Here is a 23,986-nt window from a genome sequence, read left to right on the forward strand (position 1 = left end):
TTTAAACTTACAACCCTTTCTCCCAGCTTCATCCTGGCACTCCCGATCTTATTTATCCTGCTTTTGTTTTCATTTTTCAATGGCACATTGTACCTTCTAACACTCTACATAAGTTGGGTATTGTGTTTATTACTTAGCACCTGTCCCCCAGCCCATTAGAATTCAGGCTCCGTGAGGATCTCTGTTCTGTTAATGAATGTCTCTCAAGTATCCATAACAGAGCCTAGCACATATGAAGCACTCAAGACGCATTTGTTGAACAAATGAATGAATGAATGAACCAATGAATAGGTCTATCTATATTAGAATCCTGTGCAGAGACAAGAAGGGGTGACAAGTTGCCCTCCTCTCCCAAAGAGCAGAGAAGTTCTAGAAGCAGGTAGCAGGAAGACAGTTCCAGTGGGCCTCTCCCACAAGACCTGGGCTGCAGAATGTGACTGTGGAGTAGGGTCCAGATGCCCCTACTGCAAGGTGTCAGGCACCAGTCTCCTGCCATTCCCGCTGCCACCACAGGCAGGTTGGAAGTTTCTCTTTGTCCACCTTGGTCTGTAGGAATCCACAATCTCAACAGTGTTAAGAGCTCCCAGACAAAGGTAGAGACCAGACCAGCTGCCCATCTCTCTATCCCCAGGCTGGCAAAGTGCCTGGCACATAGCAGGTGCTCAAAGCACATTTATGAAATAGGTAAATAGCTATCACCAGCACCCCCAACCCCACACCTCTCTGCAGTCTTGCTAGGTAATAAACTGCCAGGGTAATGAGCAATGCAGGAGAAGGTCCCCCAATCTCCTCTTCCCTAGGGTCAGGAAAGCCCCTTGCCAGCTGCCCCCATCTCCCTGCCCACCTTCAAGCCAGTATTTCCAAGGGGACGTGAATGCCAACCCTCACCTGCCTACTGCCCCTTTCTCTCCCCATACCCACAGCCACCTATCTCCCTTTTCTGTGTTCTATAGAAGCTGGTAGCCTCCTCTGGTCTTGAATTAAGAAGGGTGAGACTGAAGGAGTGATTCTTGCAGCCCAAGGAGCTGTGTGTCCCTCAGACCCCTTCCTCTCTGCTCTGTGCATCTGTGCCCACCCTGCCAAATGGGGCCAATCCAGAAGGACTCACTCCAATCCCTCTATCCTGGAGGCTGTTCTCCTCACCAAGAGGCAAAGAAACAGGATGTCCAAGTCTCTGAGAAGAGACTGGGCAATAAGGACTAGACCTGGGCCCAACAGTCCTGCCCTACTTAGCCCAGAACGACAAATGGGCTGAGAAATATCAAACACCCCCTACAGATTGGCAGTGTGGGTGAAATTGGGGGAGGGTGGAGCTGGAGTCAAGGCAGTTCGGAAGTATTTGCCCTCATAAGAAAATCCTTACAGATTGAGTCTGTGATATTTACAAGGAGGCAGGGTTCTAGGCTTGGCTCTGACCCTACAAACAATGTGAATCATTGAAGTGTTTTCTATAATAATAAAAAATAAGTAACAATCTAAGTAGGCAACAGCATAAGAATTAATGAATAAAATATGATATCCAAATATTCATTTATTTAAAAAATGTTTACAGCATGCCTACCCTGTGCCAGGCCTGGGGGATATATAGGTATGTAAGTAGATGTGGTCCTGGCCCTTTGGGCACTTACCAAGCCCAGAAAGAAAGACATTAAAATAGAAAACTAGCCAGGTGATAAGTGACAGACATGGAAAGAGAAGTAGATCCAACCTGAGTACCTCACAGAGGAAACTAACCTGGTCCAGGTGGGGAGGGGGTCAGGAAAAGCCTCCCTAAGGAAACCTAAAATATGAGTAGTAATACAATCCAATACTACACCATCCTAAAACCTCTTATGAAATAATTTTAGTTGACATGGTGAAATGCTTATAATACAAGTATAATGTTAAGTGAATAAAATGGATATAAAAGCATGTATATATAGATGTTCTCAATATGTAAAAATAATGTATCTATATATGTGCGTGTGTGTGTGTGTGTGTAAAAACTTTCTCTAACACCAAAATGTTAACAGAAGTTCTCTGTAGGTGGTAGAATTACTGGTGATTTCATCATCATAATTCTTTCCTATATTTTGTCACAATCAACATGGAGTGCTTTTTTTTTCTTTCTTTCTTTTTTTTTTTTTTTTTTAATAAGATGACTGGTAAGGGGATCTTAACCCTTGACTTGGTGTTGTCAGCACCACGCTCTCCCACGTGAGCCACGGGCCGGCCCAACATGGAGTGCTTTTATGCTCAGAAAAAAATACCAAATGTCAGGTGCTGCCCCTACAGCTCCATCCCATGATGGCTGGGTAGAAGGGGTTCTCCAGAAAGCGTCTTGGCCACTCCCCTGCTTCCAAGAAGCTCCTCAGAAGACCCTGAGCAGGTTGCTCCTTGAGTACTGAGACTTCCCAGAATCCATCCCAGCGCCGGCTGGAGGCCACTTCCACTCTTGAAAGCAAACCGGGTGTCCAGATGCCTCTTTGACTAAAAGTCCATGTTCCCCTGGCTCATGCATTCTTAAGCAGAACCCACCTGAAGGCTATCCCTAATTCAAACACATAAATTACCTTTTTAATCCCAAAGCTGCTTCCCTCCATCCCCCTCTCAGCCTGCCGCTGATGTGCGGACTTAACCCACAGAAGCTGCATTTTTGTTTTCTGTTCCGTGAGGACAAAGTGATTACTAACAACTCCTCCTGCTCTAGCCTTTTACATCAGGGGCAGGGGAGCAAGAATCCGGATTGGGAGGAGGACACAGCTCCCAGCAGAGTGACCTTGGGCAAGCCCCCAACCTCCCTGGGCCTCAGTTTCCTCATCAGTCTGCAAGCATGCAGGGTTGGGCTTCAGGGCTGCCTCTGGCCCCTCTTCTGTCTCTGACTCTCTGGGTCCACGATTAATCCACACTCAGAGGATCTGGAGACAGCCTACCTCTCCTGAAAGCAGATGGTTAGACCCGAGAGCAACTGTTCTGGGACCCAGAGGCCAAAGACGTCTGGTGGGGTGTGACAGCACACAAGGCACTTTGGTTGTCAAGGGAAGCCCAGGCTAGCCAGGGTGGGGGGGACTAAATGATTCCTGAAGACAAAAACACCCTAATCTACCAGATTTCTCTCCCTGCCCAAGCTCGGCCCAGCATGCGGGCCTCCCCCACTCCCTGCTGTGCCTCCCCAGGTCAGCAGCCCAGTTGGGCAGGCTTCCAGCTGTGGACAGAGGCTGGGCTGTCAGGGGCTCAACTGCCCACTGGAGTGAAGGTGGGGAGGAGGGGGAGGTGACGAGCGTGGGCTGAACACAGTACAGAGACCATTGGCAATGACCAGAGGAGAAAAATCACCCCACTGACGGCTTGAGGAAACGCCTCCATAAATCCTACAGCTTCTTGGGCTGATGCAAGATGCACTTGGGCTTATTGGTTAAAGGCATCTCAGACAGACCTGCCTTCAAATCCTGCCTCTGCTCCTGACAAGCCATTTGTCTGGGCAAATTACTAAACCTCCCTGAGTCTCAGACCTCAGTTTATCTAAAGAATTGTCTAGAGAATGCTGATAACAATGTTAGATAAAAATTATCAGAGACCATTGTTTTGGACGGAGGAGAACTAGGCCCCAACAGACCAGACTGAAAAAAAAAAAAAAAAAAAAAAAATGGAGTCACCCTGCTAAATTCCATGTCACTTAGGTTTCGGTCTGACCTTCCAAGAAGTGAGGAGAAAGAGATAACAGCCAATTTCCCCAAAACAGGCCAGTTTTAAATCTTTAATAGACATGGTAATGAAGTTCCTTCTGTATTAATCCTCACACAAAAGAGATAGTTTGAAGTAACCTGATGTTAACTAATCAGTAATTTTTCCAATATTCTGTTTCCCTGTCCCTAGTTTATAAGGAAAGTAACTTTGAAATGATTGATCTGCTTTTTTTGTTTTTTTCTGCTTCCTTCAGCCTTTTCTGTCTATAAAGACTTTGTTATGTGTAAGAAACTTCTCTGACTCCTCGGATGGTGTTTCCCTGGTCAATCCTCACATTTGGCTCCCAATAAACTTTACAAAATTATTTCTGCCTTGACAGCCTTAATTTTGATAGACAACAATTACTTCTTGTAGTGAGAGTATATGAATATAAAATAAGATAAAATGTATAAAAAACATGGCATTGTTCCTAGCACATACTCACTAGGAGCTCAAAGACACAATACAACAGAAACCTCTCAGGATCCCAGCACAGCACTGGCAGGAGTCAGGATAAGGAAGAACCACAAACACAGCTGAAAGTCAAACCAGGGGACAGACCCCCGATTTCCCCTGGCTGTTCTCCTGACCCCAGTCCGAGCAGGCCTTGGCTGGGGGAAGGGGAAGACAGCTGAAGAAAAACTGCTTGACTGGGCAGGACACAGTGGATTCCTGGGAGTAGCAATAAGAAGGTAAGAGTAGGTTAAGTTTTAAACATAAACTTCGCTTAAGTCTTCCTTAAGCGATGACTTGATCTGGAGGTCAGGATGTTTTTTCCTTAGGCTAAGGCTTGATTTGAAGGTCAGTATGTTTGTTCCTTAAATGAATGCCTTATGCTTAAAATGACATCTATAACACCAATCTTGAGTTGTTTTCACAAAACACCTGCTGCTTCAAACCTGCTTTGAAGTGTGTATACCTCCAGACTCGAAGGAGCCAAGGAGAACCTTAGCCAGGAGGCCAGAAATAATTACACTGACCTCAATGCTGACCCAAAGACATGCACATGCTTCTTGGGACCCCTACTTCAATTCATGCCTTATAAGTGTCCGTAATTTTAAGCTCTCAGGAAGTCCAGGGTCTTAAAGTTCTTTTAGGTACCAAGGGCTCCTTTGAATGGCCATCCAAATAAATGCTCATATTTAACACTGCAAACTTTGGCCTGAGACTTCTTAGTCATTTGGGCAGCAGATAAGGAACCCCTAAAGGATCCTCAGAGACCTTGAATCCAACAACAGATGGTGGAGGGAGGCTCAGAGAGGTTTAATGATTCGTCCAAGGTTGCACAGCTAGTTAGTAACAGAACAAGTTTCAGACTCAGGTCTGACTCCCAAACACCCACCACATCTTCCTTTCTCTTCCTTACTCATCTGGCCATGAAAAGCTCTTGCTAGGATCTCAGAGAGATCCCACAGAGAGGGCTCTCATCAGGGAGCTCCCTGTTAGCACTCCTGCCCACAACTAGCCCCCTGGAGTAGGCACCAAATTGCCACAGAGTGACACCAAGAAAGCCCTGGGCAAGGAGATGGGAGAATGAATGATGGAGATTCCCTAGAAGTAGGAGCTCAGGGCAACAGGGTGTCAATTACTAAGCATGTGGGGGTGCTATGCAAATATCATGCACACTACATGTAAATAACCAGAGGTTATTGATGAATCGACAATTTGAGCTTTATTATTTTTTTATTTTTTTAATTTGTAACTAGATCACACTAAATAATGTGAATCTCTTTTCTCTCTCGGCTTTCTGCCAAGTGGAAGGAAATAAAATTTGTGGTTGACTGACCAAGCCATGTCTTGCTCAGTGAGAGGCCAGCTGACTCCTATATCCAGACACCCAGACATGCCTCACCAGTGCTTGGTCAGTATCACTCCCTGATGTCCGGGGCTGCACCTACCTTTGACTGGCATATCAGGGCACGAAGCCAGGCACCTGGGGACATCTGGCTGAGAGGGGTCTCACAGACCCAGCAGCCTGCTGACTCCAACTGCCTAGAGGAGAGCAGAACATGCAGTTCCTCCTGCAGGGGACCTAGGCAGTGACAAGCAAGGGACTAGAGTGGCCCAACCCCTCAGCCAGGCCCCTGCTTGAAGAGCTAGGCCCCGACAGCCTTTTCCCAACTCAGGAGAAAAGCTCCTCTCCCTAGGGCAGGACACTCTCAGGCACTGCTGGTGTGTGGCCCTGAAGGAGCCATGCTGAGCTAGTGGGGCAGCTGTGGTCAGGGCCCTGAGGTAGGAGGGGGATAGGTCCAGCCCACAGCAAGAAGGTTAGAGGTTAGACATCTGGGAGGCCTGCTTGAGGATCCACCGTGTGTTCTCTGGAAATCCAGCCAATTCAGTCAACTTTTACTGAGTGTCTGCTATGGACCAGACACTGAGCAGGGCATTCTGGAGAATTTACAGAAACAGACAAGATGTGGTCACTGCCCTTGAGGCACCATCAATCCACAGGGGAGAAGAAACATGTATTGATGTAACTTATTAGTACTTTGACACTATTATGGATTGAATGTGCACCCCCAAAATTTAATGCATTGGAAGCTCGATTGGTCCCCACTGTGAAAGTGTTAAGAGAGTGGGAAATCCTATTATGGTAATTGAAAGGTGGGGCCTTGAAAAGATGATTAGATTGTAGGACCGTGCAGTAGTGATAGTAAATGGATTAATAAGGGTGGTCATGGGTGTGGCTCTGAGGATTTTAAAAGGAGAGCATATGAGGGTCTCTCTTTCTGCTGCAGTATTTTCTGCCATGTGAGACACCTGCAGCGCTATAAAGCCACCACCAAAGAAAAGCCTCACCAGATGTGTTCCCTGGACTTTGAACTTTTCAGCCTTTGAAACTGTAACCAATAAATTTCATTTTCTTATCAATTACCCAGTTCCAGGTATTTTGCTATAAGCAACAGAAATGGACTAATACAGAAACCTCCTTGGAAATGTGTGTGTGTGAGTGTACATGTGTCTGCACGTGTGTGTGCTGCCGTATAAGCATGAGTGTGGGGGCAGAGGAGGCAGGGCTTGCCTATCCAGCCCTACTTTGAGCCATATGTTAATAATGATAATAAGGCTGGTCCAAGTGCAGTGATGTTTACAACTAATTGATCACAGCCAGTTACAGATTTCTTTGTTCCTTCTCCTCTCCCACTGTTTCGCTTGACTAGCCCTAAAATTTTTTTTAATTAAAAAAATAATGATAATAAAACTGTAACCATAAACCTACCATTCATAGCTTGCATATAACATATCAGGCATAATACTAAGTGCTTTCTATGGATGAGTTCACTATATTCTTCCAGTAACCCTAGGAAGTAGGTACTATTATGAAAGTCTCTTTTTATAGATGAGGAAACGAAAGCTTCAAGAGGTTAAGTAAGTGACTTTCCCAAGGCTACACAGCTAGACATTATAGCAAGGATTCGAACCCATGCCCCTACCTCGGCCCTCAGAAGACAGCTCCTCAAGACCCCCCAGTCTTGAAGCAACAGCAGCTGCCTCCTGGAGGAATAAGCCAGCAGTTCTGACCAGCACAGCCATCCCCACCCCCCTGGGCAAGTAGGGCACATTCTGTGGTCCGTGACCTCTGCCACATCAGAACAGTGCCTTCGGCTCTCCTTGGCACCCACTCAGCAGACAGAATTTCTCAAGGAGCCTTCCTACATCTGCACGTCTGCGTGAACTTCCTAATGTGGCAACACTTTGTCATAGTGATCGGACTCAGAGGTGGAGCCCTTCTCATGGGCTGAGACAGCTTCATGTGTACAGCCCGGCAATGACCTGGGTCTAATGGCAGCATGAAGGCCCCTCAGCGGCTGAGCTTAAGGGGCTTCTGGGCTGCGTGCCCGACACCCTGAGCAACCGTATTCACCCCACCTTCTCTGGGAAACCTGTGAAGGAGGTAGACGGCAAAAAGCTGGGCAAGGAGGTGCTGGGCATGGGGAAGTCAGGAAGCAAGGCGGACCACTGAATCTAGGCTCTATTACCAGCCGGCTTCAGCAGACCCTCTCCAGGTCCTCCTCCCTTACAGGATCACGATGAGATCAGGAAAAAAATCGCGCATGAAAAATGGCTTTGAAAAGTTAAATGTACACAAATGTAACTCAAAGGGAAAAATGTGGGTGCCTAGGCCTGGCTGGGCAAGGGGCCAAGGGAGGCCAAAGGCCCTACGTCCCAGATTTGAAAGCTATACTGGGGGCAGCAGGTCCTGGAGATGGACAGACCTCCCCAGTAGAAAAGGAATCTACTGGTGACAAGAATTCAAAGAGGGGGCAAGCATGCCTCACAAGAGTGTCCTAGCAGGGCTGGTCCCTGGCACTGTGCCCAGGCCCTCACTGGCCCTTGGTGGCCCAGGCACTGCCTGGTGATGAGATTATGGCCTGGCAGACCCAGGCAGAGAGTCCCAACGTGGACTGGACACTACATTGAGGATTGCCACCACCAGGTCACCCACCCCGGTGCTGCCTGGAAGCAGCACAAGCACCTCTGCTGTGACCGGCAAAGACACACGGTTTTGCAATAGAACAGGAATGTTTAGAGCAGGCGCCAGCATTTCTTTCTCCTCCAGCCTTCAACAGAGATCCATGAGCAGGAGTTGGACAGATGTAATCAGACTGCTGGGTTCAGCAGGACAGCCCCGAAGGTGGAGCTGGCTGGCACAGAGATACCCAGAGAACAAGAGAGCTAGAGTGTCTTCAAGAAGCCCACCTGGGTCTGGCTTGGGTGTGCCAGCCCCATCCTATCTCTCTGCTCTGCCCCTTTGTCTTTTATGGGACTGGTGGGGTTCAGTTTCTTACCATCCAGCATTCACTGTGACCCCCGTCTTGGTGGCCCCTCCAAATCCCCCACCTTCACCCCAGGCCCTACAGGCAGCCTGGGGTTCCCTGGCTGCAGCAGCTTCAGCTCTGGGGTCCTGGGCACCAGAGATTCACATTCCTCCAGCCACCCAATCCCTCCTGCTTCTCCAACTGCAGCTCAGCCCGGCACTGCAGAGCAAGGGCCCAGCCAGGAGAGCAAGGACCTGGGCAAAATGGCCCAGAAAATACCTGGCTTACTTGGGGTCTTATGCTCTAAATTTTCTCCTCCTAGATGGCCCTCAGGCCAGCCAGCGTGGGGTGGCCATGCCATGAGCCCCTTCAGCTGCTGTGCACTCACCGGAGAGGGATCTTGACACGGAGGTAGCGGTCCACGGCGATCGCCAGCAGGGCCAGGATGGAGCTCTGTGTGAGGATGAGGACAGGACAGGCGACCATGAGGCAGGTGTGGAAGTAGGTCTGCGGCCCAATGTTGATGAGGATGGCGAGAGGGATGACCAGAGCGCCCACCGCCACATCAGCCACTGCCAGCGACACGATGAAGCAGAAGGTGGCGTCCCGCAGCGCCTGGTTCACCTTCACCGCCCAGATGACAAGCACATTCCCAGGCACAGAGACCAGAGCGATGAGCACCTCGATGCCAATGTAGGCGGCCTGGAAGGCCGAGATGGAGTGCGGCATGGCGGGCACAGGCTGGGCACATCAGCAGACGGGCACCAAGGGGCACGAGGCAGGCACCTGTGGTCACGGAAGCCTGGGGTGGGGAGGCCCGCCTGGGGGGTGGGGAGCAGAGCCCAGGCAGCCCCTGGCACTCCCACTGCCCGTTGGAGATGTGCCTCGCTTGGCACATCCAGTGCCTGTCCAGACCGGCGGTGGGCGGGGGCGGTACCCGGGCCCTTTCTCTGCCTAATCTTTGTCCCTCCCCTTATCATCCCCCGGAGGTTCCATACGGCAACTTAAAATAGCAGCGCTCTCTCCTCCACTGGCTTTATCAGGTGTGAGGCAGCTCCCAGCACACACACAGCCATCAGGGGTCCCCCATTCCTGGCTCTGCCCACCCCTGCCCACAGAACAGGATGAGGGAAGCTCACCATCCTGCCTGCTGGCCGGCAGGGGGTCCCACAGGCAGTGCTCAAAGTTCCCGGTACCAGGTGCCACCCAGAGCTCCCGGGCCGCGGCGGCCAAGGCTGGGCTCTGGGCACCGGGCGGGCGGCCGCTCATCGTCCTCCAGGCTCCCGCCGCAGCGCTCGCAGCCCGGCCTTTCCAGCAATCACATGGTGCGGCAGAGGCTCAGCCCCGGAGGCTTTTAAAGAGGTAGCACCCCCGTACCGCACCTGGGACTGGGGTGGCAGACGCGGGAGAGGGGGACTGAGCCCAGGACCAGGCCGGCGCCCGGGCCCCCCACTCCGCAGCGTGCGCGCACCCCTGCCTTAGCCCACCCACCGGAGACGGCCGCGCTCCAGCTCGGCCGGGGACCCTCGCCCACACCTGTCCCAAAGCGCCTTCCCGTTTCTTCTTTCAACCCTCTCCTGCGCCCCCATTGGGGAACCCCCGGGGCGAACTGAGGCACAGACTTACCCAAGGTCACCGAGGCTGGCAGCACTCCTGTCCCCCTGGGCTGTTCTGTCCAGGCGCCGCCGCTCTCTCCGGGGATGCCTCGAGCATCCGGGGCTGGCCTGTGGGGTCCAGGCGGGGGTGGCAGCTGGCTGGGACTCGACTCGGGCGCCGGCGCCTCTTCGCCCCCAGCGCGGGAGCCGAGTGACAGTCGGGCTCCGCACACCGGGAGGGGGCGGGGGCGGCGGCGGCACTCACGGGCCCCTCCCTTCACCCTCCGTCTCCTTCCCCACCCCTCCTCTAAACAAAGGAAGTGATTCTGGGTGAGAAAAGCTGGGAAAACGTGAGCTTTTCGGAGAGTCTGGTGTGCGCGTCCTGCCTGGGGACTGGACAGGGCTGCAGCCTCCCTGCGTCCACTCTCTCCCTTCTCAACGCGGGCTGCCCGGGAGCCCCGGCCTGGCCTCCAGCGACCCCTCCACACCTCCCGGAGCAGCATCTCTCCTGCCAAGCTCCAAAACACCCCCCTCGCTGACCTCCCACGCAGTCCGTTGGTAGCCCTGGCACCCTCCCCCAACCCTAAAACCTGCCGTCTCCGTGAAACCAGCCCCTGCATATTCTCAGGAGCATTCTTCCAGCACACGTTGCAGGCTCTATCCTGAGTCATGATCCTTTCTCATCCATCTTTCAGAACTGCCTTTTAGTGTGCTAGCAATTTCCATTTCGCAGATGAGGATGCTGAGGCTCAGAGAAGTGACAGAGCTTCCCAAGATCATCTCTGTCAGTGTCACCCGCTCCATGCCCCTTTTCTTTCCTCCTTCTCCCCCTTCACAGCACAGTACCTAAGCCATAAGGTATTGAGTCCAATGCCCTCAGGTGACAGGTAAAGAAGCAAACTCAGGGAAGGAAGGGACTTCCAAGTGGTCACAGGGAAAATCCTAACAGATCCAGAGTAAGAGACCCAGGCTCCTGAATCCCCGCACCGTGCTGTCCCCGCTGTGTCCAGAGCCCTCTCTTGGCTGCCTCCCCCCAGTTCCAGTTCAGGTAATTCACTACTACTGACTAATGACCACCCAGGCACACCCTTATTCAGAATGGGCTCCTTGCACAGATCTCACCCCGGGAAATCCCTTTTTGTGGGTATCGGGAAAGGGCTGGGGGAAGGCAGAGAATCTGGCTGGGGGACCCCAGCGCCACTAGCCACACCCTGGCCTCTGGGGCACTGCCCCCTCGTTAGATCTCAGGATGCCAAGAGAGGGGTTCTGCCCAGAGGAGGGTGGGCAAGCTGCTCCTGCTGGGGGTTTGCGCTGAATCCCAGTGGGGACGGGGTGGGGCTGGAACCTGAGTAGCTGGGAGGAGGGAGGTAAGGGTGGCTGAATCTTCCTCAGAGGAGGAGGAAGCCCAGTGTGAGAAAACATAATTTCCACTTCTGCCTTCAGGGGGGAGCAAGGAATGTGTGCCTCACACAACAAAAGTGCAGTCCTTCCCTAGAGGCTAGTTGGAGAAACTAGGAAGTGTAAACTCTCCTTCCCCCTCTTCCTCTCCACTTCCCTGCCCCACCCCACCCCCACCCCCAACATGCCCAGCAATGTCCTGACGTTCTGCCCACTCCCCATGCCACAGAAACATGCAGGCCTTCAGGCCATCCCCTGTGTCTCAGCCCTTTCCTTGGCTCAAGTCCTTTTTGGCTCAAGAGTTTCTCTCAATTTTTGCTCAACTTCCCAATTGTTGCTCATCTGGCTGCCAGGAAAACCTGCAAAGACCCAGGCAGGTGCAGCTTGGGGCAGGGGGTGGGTGATTGTGGTCACCCTATCTAACCCTCAGCAGCATCCTCAGCTCTGGAGGGCGCCTGGGCCTGCTCCCCTCAACACACATACACTGCCACCCCAACTCTTCTTAACAAGGGTTGTTGACGCGTGGTAGATACATTTGCATAACACCTGTAGGTAATTTGTTTGTTCCTCAGTTCTGGGCAAAACAAGCCCAAACCTTCTTCCCTTCTCTTCTCCCTCTTTCTATCCCTGCCCTTTTCCAGACCAGGCCTCGTGAGGGATTAGACCAGCCTGTCTGAGAACAGAGCTGGCAAGGTAGGGTCCATCCTACAGAGCTGCTTTAGGAAAAGCACTCTGTCTCCTCGGAGTCTCCTGACCTCAGTTTACCCATCAGTCAAGTGATGTCTACCATACTTTCCTGCTCCAATAGCTGGTAAGTCCATTCCAAGGTGGGAGAGACAGACTGAGATAGAGACCAAGCAGATAGGTCTTTCCACCTAGAAACCTTCTCAGTCCTGGCTCCCCCAATGGGGCAATGCGGGAGGGTGCAGATGGAAAGCCTACAGCAGGTGGAGCCAAGGTCTCCAGAATTTATGCTGAGCCAACAACTCTGGCTTTTTCAGCATGTCCAGAACCCCCCTGACTAGATGAGCCACCCCACCAGGGTCCGCTTGCACTCTGCAGCCATGCGACCCTCCACTCTTCACCCCACCTCTGATAGGTGAGCCTTGGTTTCCTCATCTGTGAAATAGGCTTAGGGACACCACCTCATAGGGTGTTTATGAGAACTTAAAGAGCTGACTTATGGAGTGTGTCCAGCACTAGTATTTGATCAAAAAGGCAAGCAGGCAGCACCAAACCAATGGAGTGCTGATGGGACAGAAAGAGAAGGAGAGTGCAAATTTATGAAATCTGCTCCATATAGCCAGTGATGCTGCTGTCAGTGCCAAATCCAAAGATACCAGGTTTAGGCACTTTTAAAGGTACCCAGTAACAAGCTTCTATTTTGCATGTGACTCTGGGGCAAGATAAAGACCCCCAGGGCCTGGTCCTCACTCCCACTCCCCCTTTACCTCTCAGTCCTGCTTTTTTCCTTCCAGAGCCCCTGTCCTGGCTTTCTCTGCTGGCCCCTCCCACTGCAGTCTCTCCACTGTGGGCAGGAGGGTGTGGGAGCAGGGAGGGCTCAGCAGCCCTGCACTTTCCCCTTCCTGGAGCTCTCCAAATTGAGTTAGATGCCCCAGGTCAATAAGGGCCACCCAAAGAGCCTGAAGCCATCCCTGCACACCTCTTGAGACACCAGCAAGGAAGGTGGAGGGTGGAGGTGTTCAAAGCCTGGCTCAGCCCCCAGGGGGCCCTGGAGGAGTGGATGAGGTTTTAGGATTTTTCTCTGTCCGTTTCCAGCAGGCAGGAGGATATTTGGGTCCCTGTCTGGTTTTTTCAGCATTGTTCTGGGCATTGTGTGTGCGAGGAGGGAGAGCGTTGGGCAAGGGCAGACAGACAGGGAGGAAAAGATTTCTGCATGGCAGGGAAGCCCCTGGCCCTTCCCCCAAGGGGTGCACCCTCACCATGCCACGTCTGCCTGTGCAGTGACTTCTTTGAAGTTCTCTCCTCTCCCTTTCCACCACCCTCCCTCTCCTCAGATTTGCAGCCTGGGTCTCTCTGCCGCCTTCTCCCTTCCTCCTTAGGCTCCCTTCTCCCAGGCCAGGGTCATATGGGGGCGATGCACCCAGTTAAAGCCAGAAGGCCCCAGCCCTGACTCCACCCTTTAGCACTGGGCGAACCCCAACAACTCATCCCATCTCCCTGAGCTTCAGTGCTCTTATCCGTAAAAGAGGAATAATAACAGTACCTGTTTTATTCATTTGAAAGTGCTTTTTCAGTTGTAAATCACTAGGCAAATATCACTGGTAATGGGAAGTCTCTGAGGATTTTTGAGCAGAGGCATGAGGGATCTGAAAGATGCTTTAGAAAGATCGTCAGTGACACTGTGCAGAGTGGACAGGAGGAGGAGAGGGTGAAACAGGGAGGCCTGTCGGAGGCGACGGCAGCCTTGGTCAAAGATGATAGAGAGCTAGACATAAGAGGAAGCGGTGGGAAGAGAGAAGATGACGGACAGAAGAGATGTGCCTCGGACTCCCGGGCTCACTGGCCAGCCCAGCGCAGCAGCCGGCAGAGAATGAGGATGAAAGATGCCTCCTGGATTTCAGGCTGGGTTCCCGGGGAAATGCTGATGACTTAAGGGAGATGGGGTGCAAGAGGATACGAAGTCCACCCCTGGACAGATGAGGTGGGATGTGCCCATGGGAGAGGTCCAGCAGGCTTCTGGAAGTGGCCAAGGGGGCAATCGTAGCTGGAGCTGGGTCATCTCCATCAGATGGTAGTCGAGGCCCTGGGAGAGATGAGATCACTCAGGGAGAGGTTGCAGAAGAGAAGCTGGAAAAAAGCTGGGCTGGAAGGAGAGCAGCCAGAGCGGAAGAGCAGGCTGCCAGGTGTGCAGGAGGAAGGGTGCTGGCTGGCTCAGGGCTGGAGGGCCATCATGAAAGGTCCGAGGGGGAAGTGGTTGGATTTGGTGACAAGAAGGGAGTGGAGACCTCAAAGAACCCCCAGGAGAGGGTGGGAGTAGGAGCGCCTCTCAAGGGTCAGCGCTGGGGCAGGTAGGGAAAGGTGGCGGTGTGGGTGCACACGAGTCAGGAGCTTGGGAGGAAAGAGAACAAAAGACGGGTGGTGAGCTACAGGAGAGGGGTCAAAAAGAGGTTGGATTCAGATGGGGAGATGTGAGCATGCTCACAGCCTGAGGGAGGCGAGCCGTGGCACGCAAGAGATGAATCAGGCCTCAGACTCCACTTGCCGAGGACCTAAGCAGTTAATGCTGCCGGCTGGCCACGGGGGTCTGGACGCTCACCACCTCCCCCGGCCCCGCGCACTCCCAGTGAGTCCTGAGAGGAGGCTCCAGAACTTCTGCCCCAATCCCATCTCCCCCCAGGCCCCTCCGCTCCCCCACCCCACACACGGCCTGCAGTTTGCCAGCCACATTGCGTATCAGCGAAAGAATCAGCCTTCTCAGCCTTCTCCCGCATCAGCTCCTGTTCATCTGGCAGCCCCCAGCCCAGCCCCCAGCCTCCTGCCCTGACCCCAGCCCACCAGGCACCAGCCATGGATTTCTTGGCTTCTCTGTCCCCTTCTGCAGCCAAACAGGTGCCTCTGGGCAATCCATCTGCCATCCCCCAAATGTGGCTCCACCACGTGGTGGACTCATAAGATCTCAGACAGCCCTGGGCAGCCCACCCCATCCCAGCCAGCACATACTACCGCACCTTCCTGGACACCTCAAACACCACCTCTGAGAGTGAAAGAGCAAGTGATTCTCTGTTTCTCCCACCCCTCGCTGGACAGAAGGGGAAATCGAGACAGGGGAGATTAGGTGACTTCTGTCAGAGGTTAGGCTGGCTGGCATCAGACTCCCTAATGCCTCCTTATTCCTTCCCACCCGACAAGCAGTGTCCTTGCCCCTCAAGAGAGAGAATACCTCCCCCTGCCTTCTGTATGTTCCAGGAGGGAGAAGGCAGCCATCAAGACTAGGAGAAATAAGGAAAGAAGGACAGAAGTTCACAGCAGCATTGTTCATAATAGCCTAAAAGTGGAAAAACCCCAAATGTCCAATTAGAGTTGCCAGATTAAATTCAGGACACCTAGTCAAAAAAATTTTGTAAGAGCTTTATTGAGATATAATTTACATATCATAGAGTTCACCTATTTAAAGTGCATTATTCAATGGTTTTGAGTATATTTATGGAAGTGTGCAACTGTCACCATAATTTAATTTTAGAACATTTCACCACGTCTCCCCCAAAACAACCTTGCTCCCATTAGCACTCACTGGCCCTGCCCCACCACATCTGCCCCAGCTCTTGGCAACCACTAATCTACTTTACGTCTCCATATGTCTCAACTTTATGGTCCTTTGCAATGGCTTCTCTCGCTTCACGTAATGTTTTCAAGGTTCATCTGAGTTGTAGCACGTGTCAGCACTTCGTTTCTTTTTGTGGGTGAATACTCTTCCATCCTGTGGACATACCACATTTTGTTTATCCATTCTTCAGTTGATGGACGTTTGGGTCGTTTCCACTTTCAGGCTATTATGAATAATGCTGCTATGAACATTCATGTACCTGTTTTTGTTTGAACATATATTTTCGTTTTTCTTGGGTAGATACAGACAGAAGGGAAGGTAGAACGTGTGCCTGGCCCTCTCTTACATCTACTTCCTGCATCATCACACTGCCAGTTGGGAAGCTGTTCTAATCCCCCTCGAACAGATTAAAACACCGAGGCTCAGAGGAAGATCTGAAGCCACCGAGTACTAGAGCTGGAGTGTGAGCTCGGGCCTTCCCACGCCCGGTCCAAAGTTCTTCCCAGCACATCACGAGGATCCCCTCTGAGAGTCTGCAGTCCACCAGAGGAAACGAAACAGGAGGAACCGAAAAGCAACATAATCAACGTGAACAATCACCACGTCCCTCCAAAGCTGTAACTGGGTGCTGTGTGGACCGTGTCTCAGGGTGCAAGGACTTACACCAGAGGCTCCTTGGCAGGAGCAAGTTTTCACTCTGCTCCGGAGAACGCTAACTGGGACGGAATGGCGCCTCTCCTCAGCCAGCACCTTGGGACCCCCGGGGTCTGTCGGAGAGCCCACCGTGCACACGTTTTCACAGTGATCCCTCCACTGAAGCCCCTCCCAGCAGGATGGAAACCGGGCTTGGCATCCACCCATCACACTGAGGAGTCCTCTCATTCCCTCAGCTCCAGTGTTATCCTGGCCCTAATTCCCTGATCTTAAGCAGAACTCTTTTAGAGTTACACCCTTCGGATCTGCCTCACCCCTCCACCCTGCACCCAAAGGCCCTGTCACCAGGGAGCACTGGGCGTGTGAAAGGAATTTGCACGGAGTTCACTTTCCCGAGGTCAGGGCAGAGAGGTGGTGGGTGGCCTGGGCTCTCTGCCTCCACTTGGGCCCCCCCCAAACATCCTAAATTCCAGGCCAGAGGGATAACAGCAGCTTACTAAATGTGTCCACCCTTTACCTGAAAGCCACTCACTCATCTGGCTGGGCAGGTGCGGTGGAGACACAGGGGAGCCCTGCAGCTACTGGACTTTTCTAGTTCATCCACTATCCCTGGCCCAAGAGTTAGACGGACTTCATCTGGGGCTTAAAACAGCTCCTGGTGCATAGAGATGAAGAAACGTACTGAGTGCTGAATGTTCAGAATAATATACCACAAGAGTACAAGAAGAAGAAGAAAGTCTAACAACGCTTGACTGTTTAGAACTCATTCAACTGTCACAGCGGTGCTGGTGTAGTAAGTGTAACTACTTTCCCATTTCGCAGAGGAGGAGACTGAGGCCCAGGGAGGGAGCAGCCCGATCTAGAGCCAGAAGGAGACGCCCAGCTCAGGGCCGTTGTCTGAGGTTCGGGGTCCCCCTGCTGGCCGGACGGAAGCCTGGACGTGGGGCGCGGAGCTGGGCAGGGCAGACCCCACTCGCACCTCCTGCCCCGCCCCGCTCGGTGACGGGTCCCCGTGTAGCGGGGAGAAGCCATGTGTGGGTTCAGGGTTGGAGCGCCTGGCGGAGCACTGCGCAGGGCCGCAGGTGAGACGCTTCAGCCGGCGGTGCAATGGGGTCCTCACCTTCCCGAGGCTCCCCTGCACTCCCCTGCAGTGCTGAAGGCTCAGCAAACCTGCCCGCCCAGAGGGAATATTCTGACACCCAAAGTGCTTTGTTCCCACAGCACTGTCTCTTCTCTTGTTTCCAGGCGCAATCCCCTAATCCAGCCCGAAGGGATGGGATTGCTCGTATTTAGAGAAATCTCGAGGGGAAAGGATTTTCCAGCTTCCTTTACTTTCCACCGCACCTCAGCTAGTTGCTCTCAATTTTGACAGGGAGAAAAGCTAACTTAGACCCATCCACCTCTGCTACTTCTGGAAAAGGGGACTGCTAGCTGTAGGCTGGGCATAGAACGCTTTATTAATTAAGTCCTCCTCAAGGGTTTTGAGTTTGGGCTCTAGTGCCAAAGTTGGCATCAAATCTCACTTCTCTTTTAATGTGTGACTTTGAGCACATTACTTAACCAAGAAGCCTCATTTTCTTATATGTAAAATACAAATTATAATACTCTCCGAATGGGCTGTTTGTTAGATTCAGTGATATATTATAAAATCAATAGCACTGTACCTTGCACATGGTGTTTGGTAAATGTTAGTAATAATCATTACTATTTTCATAGTTCTTTTACCTTTCCTACTCTAACACTTAATTAAAGAGAAATGGGTTGAGAGATACAGTAGGCAGATAGGAGTTCTGGACAGAAAAGTATGGATTGTCCCTGTCACAGGCTTGAGACTTCCCCAACCTGGTCACCTCCTTGAGCTCCTACCCCATCTGCAAGAGGAGGGGTGGCAGCTGCTTCCCTCCCTGCCCATGCCCTGACCCAGCCAAAGGACTGGCACAGCTGCTGGAATGGCCCAAATGCCTCGGGTTTAGGGCTAGGTAGGGGACAGCTGGGGATGGGGGAGGAGGGTGAAGGGACAGAAAAGGGGCATGCTTCTCTGTCTTTATGTCCACTCACCCTGCAGCTTCCTAAGCCTTGCAAGTCAGCCTGAGACCTCTGACCTCACTTCTGCCCAGCATGCGGTTGGGGGGAGTTCCCCCTCTTTCCCTCCCTTGTCCTCTGCCCTCTAGTGCCTCCTCCCCCATGGCTGGGCCCATCCATCCCCCTGCTCCCTGTCCCACCCACGTGCTGCCCAGCTGTCCTGGTCCCTGAGCTGGGCACTCTGCCTGCCTGCACTACTCATGAATCGCCAGCATTCACACTCTGACCCCAGAGCCTCCACCTGTTCCCCTTGGTCTGAGCAGCAGGGCTGTGTGGCCCCATCTGTTGTCCTCCATCCAGGACTCAGTGCAGGAGACTACACTTCAAAACCCCCAACTTCCACCTGCCAGGAGCAGGTGGGAAGGACTGGCTGAGAGGCAGGGTCTGATATGGGGGGGGCCTCATCTCCGGCAAAAGCAGGCCTTGTTTTCCCCTGTCCTGGCCCACCCCAGCACTGTCCCAAACACCCTATATTTCAGCATGAACAAAACAAAAAGCCCATTCTTCCCAAGAGGACATTTGCATATTTAATAGCATTCTCTTATTACATTTCATTTATTCCTGATTAGCCCAATAGATGAGGGGCTGGTCAGTGTACAATGGTAAACAGAAAGACACAACAGTGACAGCAATTTTCAACTAATTCCTTATTATGCAAGTAATATGTGAATACACTTTCCTTGATAAAAAAAAAAGTGAAACCATTGCAGTTCAGGTTCAAACTCCCTTTGATCAGTTCCCCAAACTCAGACCCTTTCCCCTAAACACAGAGGTAACCATTGTCACCAGTTTAGTATGTATATTTCCAGGCATTTTTCTCTATATTTGCACAATATAAGTGTGTATATATACCTACATATATGAAAAGTTAGCTCTCTGTATACATGGGTTCAACAACTGAAGAATACTGTATTTTTGATCCGTAGTAGGTTATAAAACATCTGTGTTGTAAGTGAACCCACACAGTTAAAACTCTGTTGTTGACAGGTCAACTGTACATGCACACGTAAGCCTGTATATATTTTATATATGTGAGTATAATGTAAGTATGTATATAAGAGTATGATATAATTATAATATGTAATATATATTATGCAAATATGTGCATATATCCATAGAAAATATATAGTGTTATCTTGTGTTTGGGTTTTGTTGGGGTTTGTTGGGTTTTGTTGGTTTTGTTGTTATTTGCAGTACAAATATTATGCAACTTAAGTTCTCTAAACAAAGTCTTATCTGTCTAATTGGTACATACAGGTGTACAAGCTCTTTAAATGCTACATAATTTTCCTAGCATAGACACATCCTGGTTTATGTAGCCATCTCCCTAGTTACAGACATTTAAATCGTTTCTCATTTTCTCCCATTACAAACAATGTGTCACTGTCACAGGTTTGAGCCTTCTCCAGCCTGGTCCTGCCTGATCCTGTGTTCCTACCCCATGTGAACAGAAACATTTATCCTTTTTACACTGTTTTAAGGGTACAAAAATAGCAAAAGTGTCCTTAGGAACATCTTATTACAAAATTTTAATAATTTTTTTCCAAAATCCTAGGTTCCTCTAAGATAATTTCTGTATCCACCTAGAGGCAAATTCCTGCTGTAGGAAAGAGAGCTGCAGCCAAGAGGGTGGAAGGAGATACAAAAAAAAGAAAAGAAAAAGTGAAGTGAGGAGAAAGCAAATGAACGTGGACAGAAGGAGCAAAACAGAGAAAGCAGTAAAAGATGATGCTTATTTATCACAGCACTCTCTGCAACAGGGAAACCTGGAGCTGTCCAACGGAAAGGAAACAGTTAAGTAAAACTTGGCATCTTCAGTGAACAGAATATTATGCAGCCATTAAAATGATAATTACGAAGACTCTGTAGGAACATGGAAAATACCTCTGATATTAAGTTTAAAAGGAGACTACAAAATTAAAACTACATTATGAATATAGCTACACAAAATGATGTGGGCATGCAAAGATGGAAAGGGAATACAGACAAATGCAACCTGATCCGTGTGGTAGCAGCATTGTGGGTGCACTGTTATTACTGCTGGGTCCGTTAACAGAGCTATAATATCGTTTGTGGACTGTATGATTAGTGTGAAAGTGAAATAGCAACAGGAAGGAGGCAGGAAAGGAACGCAAAGAAAAGAAAAAGAGCAAAAAGAGAGGAGGAGGAGGAGGAGAGTGTGGAGGAAGAAGTGGGGGGGAGGGGAGAAGGGGGGTGAGGAGAGGGAGCTGGAAAGAGAAGCCCATGGTTGATGGTGGGCCATCTTTCGTGGTTGGGTCAACCAGGCTCTTCCAGACCCTTTGGGCTGAAAACAGCTTTCCCCGTACACAGAAGATGGAATGCCTCTGAACTTCCTCCTTCCCTTTTTCCTCCAGTATTTTTTGAGGCCCACCAAGGAGCTACAGATACCAAGCCCAGGGCTGTGCTCTCAAGGGACTCAGTCTAGTGGGGTGGGGAGAGATGGAGGCATGGATATGTGAGCAAACAATTACAGCCAACCAACAAATGCTCAGTACAGATCTAATCCTCTGAAGGTAGAGCTGTAGGGTCCCAGAGGGCTTCACAGAGCAAGGGACATTTGAGCTGGGTCTCAGAGGATGGGCAGGAGATGGTCAGGCAGAGAAAAAGGAGTAGCATCCTAGGTAGAAGCCAACGTGCAAAGGCACTGGGGCCTAAACACACACACGGAAGGGCCACATACACTACCATTTAATATGGCTAGACATAGGGTTCAGGAGGAACAGACGCAAGAAACGAGGCCTCAAATTTATCCCCAGGGCAAGGAGGAGCACTGAAGGGTTTAATCAGAGCAGCGGCACCCTCTAATTCGTCTTTAGAGAGATGACCCTTGAGGCAATGAAGAAAGTGCGTGGGAATCGGGCAAAGTGGAGAGAAGGAGCATAGGTTAGGAGGTAACTGAAGGAGCTCTGGCAAAAAAAGAGTACGACCCTAAGCTGGGATAGTCAACAGGGTGGGGGTAGAGGGATTAATTCAAGAAATTCTTATGTAGAAATGATAACACTTATTCATTCATTTAGTGAATGTCTTTTGAGGGCCTGCTATGGCACTGGGTATTCAGAAATCAAAGTCAGTCTGTGTCCTAAGAGGGGAAGATGGACAGGGAGACAGATGGTTGCAGATCAATGTGAAAAGTACTATGACAGAAGCTGGTGAGGGACAGGCCATGAGACACCGGCAATCGATGAGATGTGGGAAGGCAGGGAGGAGAGGTCTAGTATGACCTTTAGGTGTCTGCCTCACATGGTGACTGGAGAGTAGAGCCATCAGCTGAGACGTGGCGCACAGGGTATGTCTGGGGGCAGATGACAATTTTCTTTTGGGTCTCTTACTCTTCCTTTGCCTCTTCCACATTCAGGGAAGCCAAATGGTGCTTAAGAAGTCTGTTGCCTTCCCAGTTGAATGAGTTATGTGGAAAGCACCTAAAATAGTGGCTGGTACATAGTAAGTGTCCGGTAAATATTAACTTAATGAAAACAAGTTAAAAAGTGCAGAAGCTTAAAGCAGGATTCATACTCATCAGGGTGCCTCTCTCCCTCACTGCATGAGACCAGGGAGGAACACGTGGTCCCCTGGCCCTGAAAGGCAGTCCCCCAGAGACTTGATAAAGCTAGAACTTATCCTCCCAAGAAGAGGTTGTTAAAAAAGAGAATATGGCTATAAACATGCAAAAACTTGTAAAAAAAAAAAAAAAAAAAATCACTGCCAGTAGATAGGGATCCTGCAATGAAGGGAGAGGTGGGGGCAGTGCCGTCTCAGTTCATTCCCATGGAAAGGAACTTGCATTGCGTTATTCCTCTGAAAAGTCTGTGCTGTGCACTTTGCAAAACACATTCGTTAGATGATAACACTGATGAAGTCACCAAAATTGTGAATTTCTTTTCGTTCTTGTCCTTTAACTACTGTGAGTTTACTGAAATTTTTGAAGATAAAACAGAATATGGCGACATTGTTTATGTCGATGCTGTTGGGTGGGTAAATCATGGAAACTTGTTGGAGAGACACTGAACCGCTTCCCCAGATGAAGGCCCACAGGGAATTACAAGGCTTGGAGGGACCCAATTCATCTGACGTTGGGTCTTACTGACATGACAAGGCCTGTAAACTCTAATCTTATTTGAAACATTGCTGATGCTTCTGTTGAACTTAAGCTGGACACGTGGACTAGGTGACTGACCACTAGAACCTACTTTCATTTCTTATAGCTTGACTATCCCAAGCACAAGGAAATCAGCAACAGCAAAGAAATGTGGTGCTATTTGATGGGCATAAAGTCACATTTTAGGAGAAATTCTCAGATTTTGATAAGTATAAACTTACTTTAAGTTTCTGTATTTTTTTACCTTTTTGAAATTAACTTCTATTGAGTGCTTATATGTTCAGGCTCTATTCCAGAGGTTTCACATGTACTAATTCATTCAAGCCTCACAACAAACCTGTGGGGGTAGTTTGTAGTATTGTTCCCATTTCACAAATAATAAAACAGACACTGCTATGGGTTAAATGTGTCCCATGAAAGTTCATGTGTTGGAAACTCAACCTCCGTTGTAATAGTGTTAAGAGGGTGGAAAATCCTATTACGGTTATTGAAAGGTGGGGCCTTTGAGAGATGATTATATTGTGAGGACTGTGCCCTTTGAGTGGATTGGTTGATTCATAGAGTAGCGGCCGTAGTTCTGATGGCTTTGAAAGGGGACTAAATGATGAGGTTAGCTCTTTTCTGCTCAGCCCATTTGCCACGGGGTACCCCACCTCACTGTGAAGAGTCACCATCCACAAGAAAGCCCTCATCAGATGTGTTCCCTGGACTTTGGATTTCCCGGCCTCCAAACTAAGAAATAAATTTCATTTACATGTAAATTATCCAGGCTCCTATATTCTGTTATAAGCAACAGAAACAGACTAATGTAATCACAGAGAAGTCAAGTGCAGGAGCCTGGACTCCAAATCTGACATTCTGGCGTCAGTGCTCTTAACTGAAGTGTGTATAAACTTGAGAATGTATCTAAATTACTGGGCATCAGCCCTATCAGTGGGGCTTCATTTCCAGGGACCTTATCAGGCTTAAAGTGAATTATGCTCACCAAGAAGACTCAATTTTTCTAAAATTTTAGAAAGTACTAGATAAATCCCAGAATCTGGAACAGTCTATTGTGTGGTCTAACTCTGGGCAATGTTTGAGCCCATTTTTCGTTTTCTTTTGTTCATGTAACAACTCACACAAATGCTGAGAACCATCACAGTGATGTAAATGTGGAGTCTGTATTGACAGGTCCCCTGACTAAGCTCACTCCACAGCTCCGTTCGTTACATTACCTGTCCTTGTGGACTTCACTGATGTTCTCACAATCGACCCACATCTAGCATAGGCCTGTAAGAGTGAACTTTTGCATAAATTATGTCAATCCAACTCCTTTTGTACTGCCTTTGTACTGCTGTTAACAATCCATAAATTTGTTCATCTAGCTTTGCTATTGTTATTAATT

At 50.1% G+C, this 23,986-nt stretch overlaps 1 protein-coding gene across 7 annotated transcripts in view; it reads right to left on the bottom strand.

Moving 5' to 3' along the window:
• ADORA1 (adenosine A1 receptor) overlaps nt 1-23,986 on the bottom strand; it is a 79,535-nt gene that overhangs the window by 26,596 nt on the left and 28,953 nt on the right. For 4 of the 7 annotated variants that reach the window (XM_063114245.1, XM_063114243.1, XM_063114246.1 and 1 more), the window contains 3 exons: nt 10,092-10,189; nt 9,605-9,853; nt 8,854-9,251 (listed from right to left, as the gene is read on the bottom strand). The exons of 1 other annotated variant lie outside the window; for it this stretch is intronic. In XM_063114245.1, coding sequence (XP_062970315.1) covers nt 8,854-9,194 — 341 coding nt within the window. In that variant the 5' untranslated portion in view covers nt 9,195-9,251; nt 9,605-9,853; nt 10,092-10,189. Of the gene's footprint in view, nt 1-8,853; nt 9,252-9,604; nt 9,854-10,091; nt 10,361-23,986 lie in introns of those variants that run through there. 2 more of the 7 variants (XM_063114248.1, XM_063114244.1) reach the window with 2 other exon arrangements.

Source organism: Cynocephalus volans, chromosome 11, assembly GCF_027409185.1.
Source record: "Cynocephalus volans isolate mCynVol1 chromosome 11, mCynVol1.pri, whole genome shotgun sequence".
Taxonomy (NCBI): domain Eukaryota; kingdom Metazoa; phylum Chordata; class Mammalia; order Dermoptera; family Cynocephalidae; genus Cynocephalus; species Cynocephalus volans.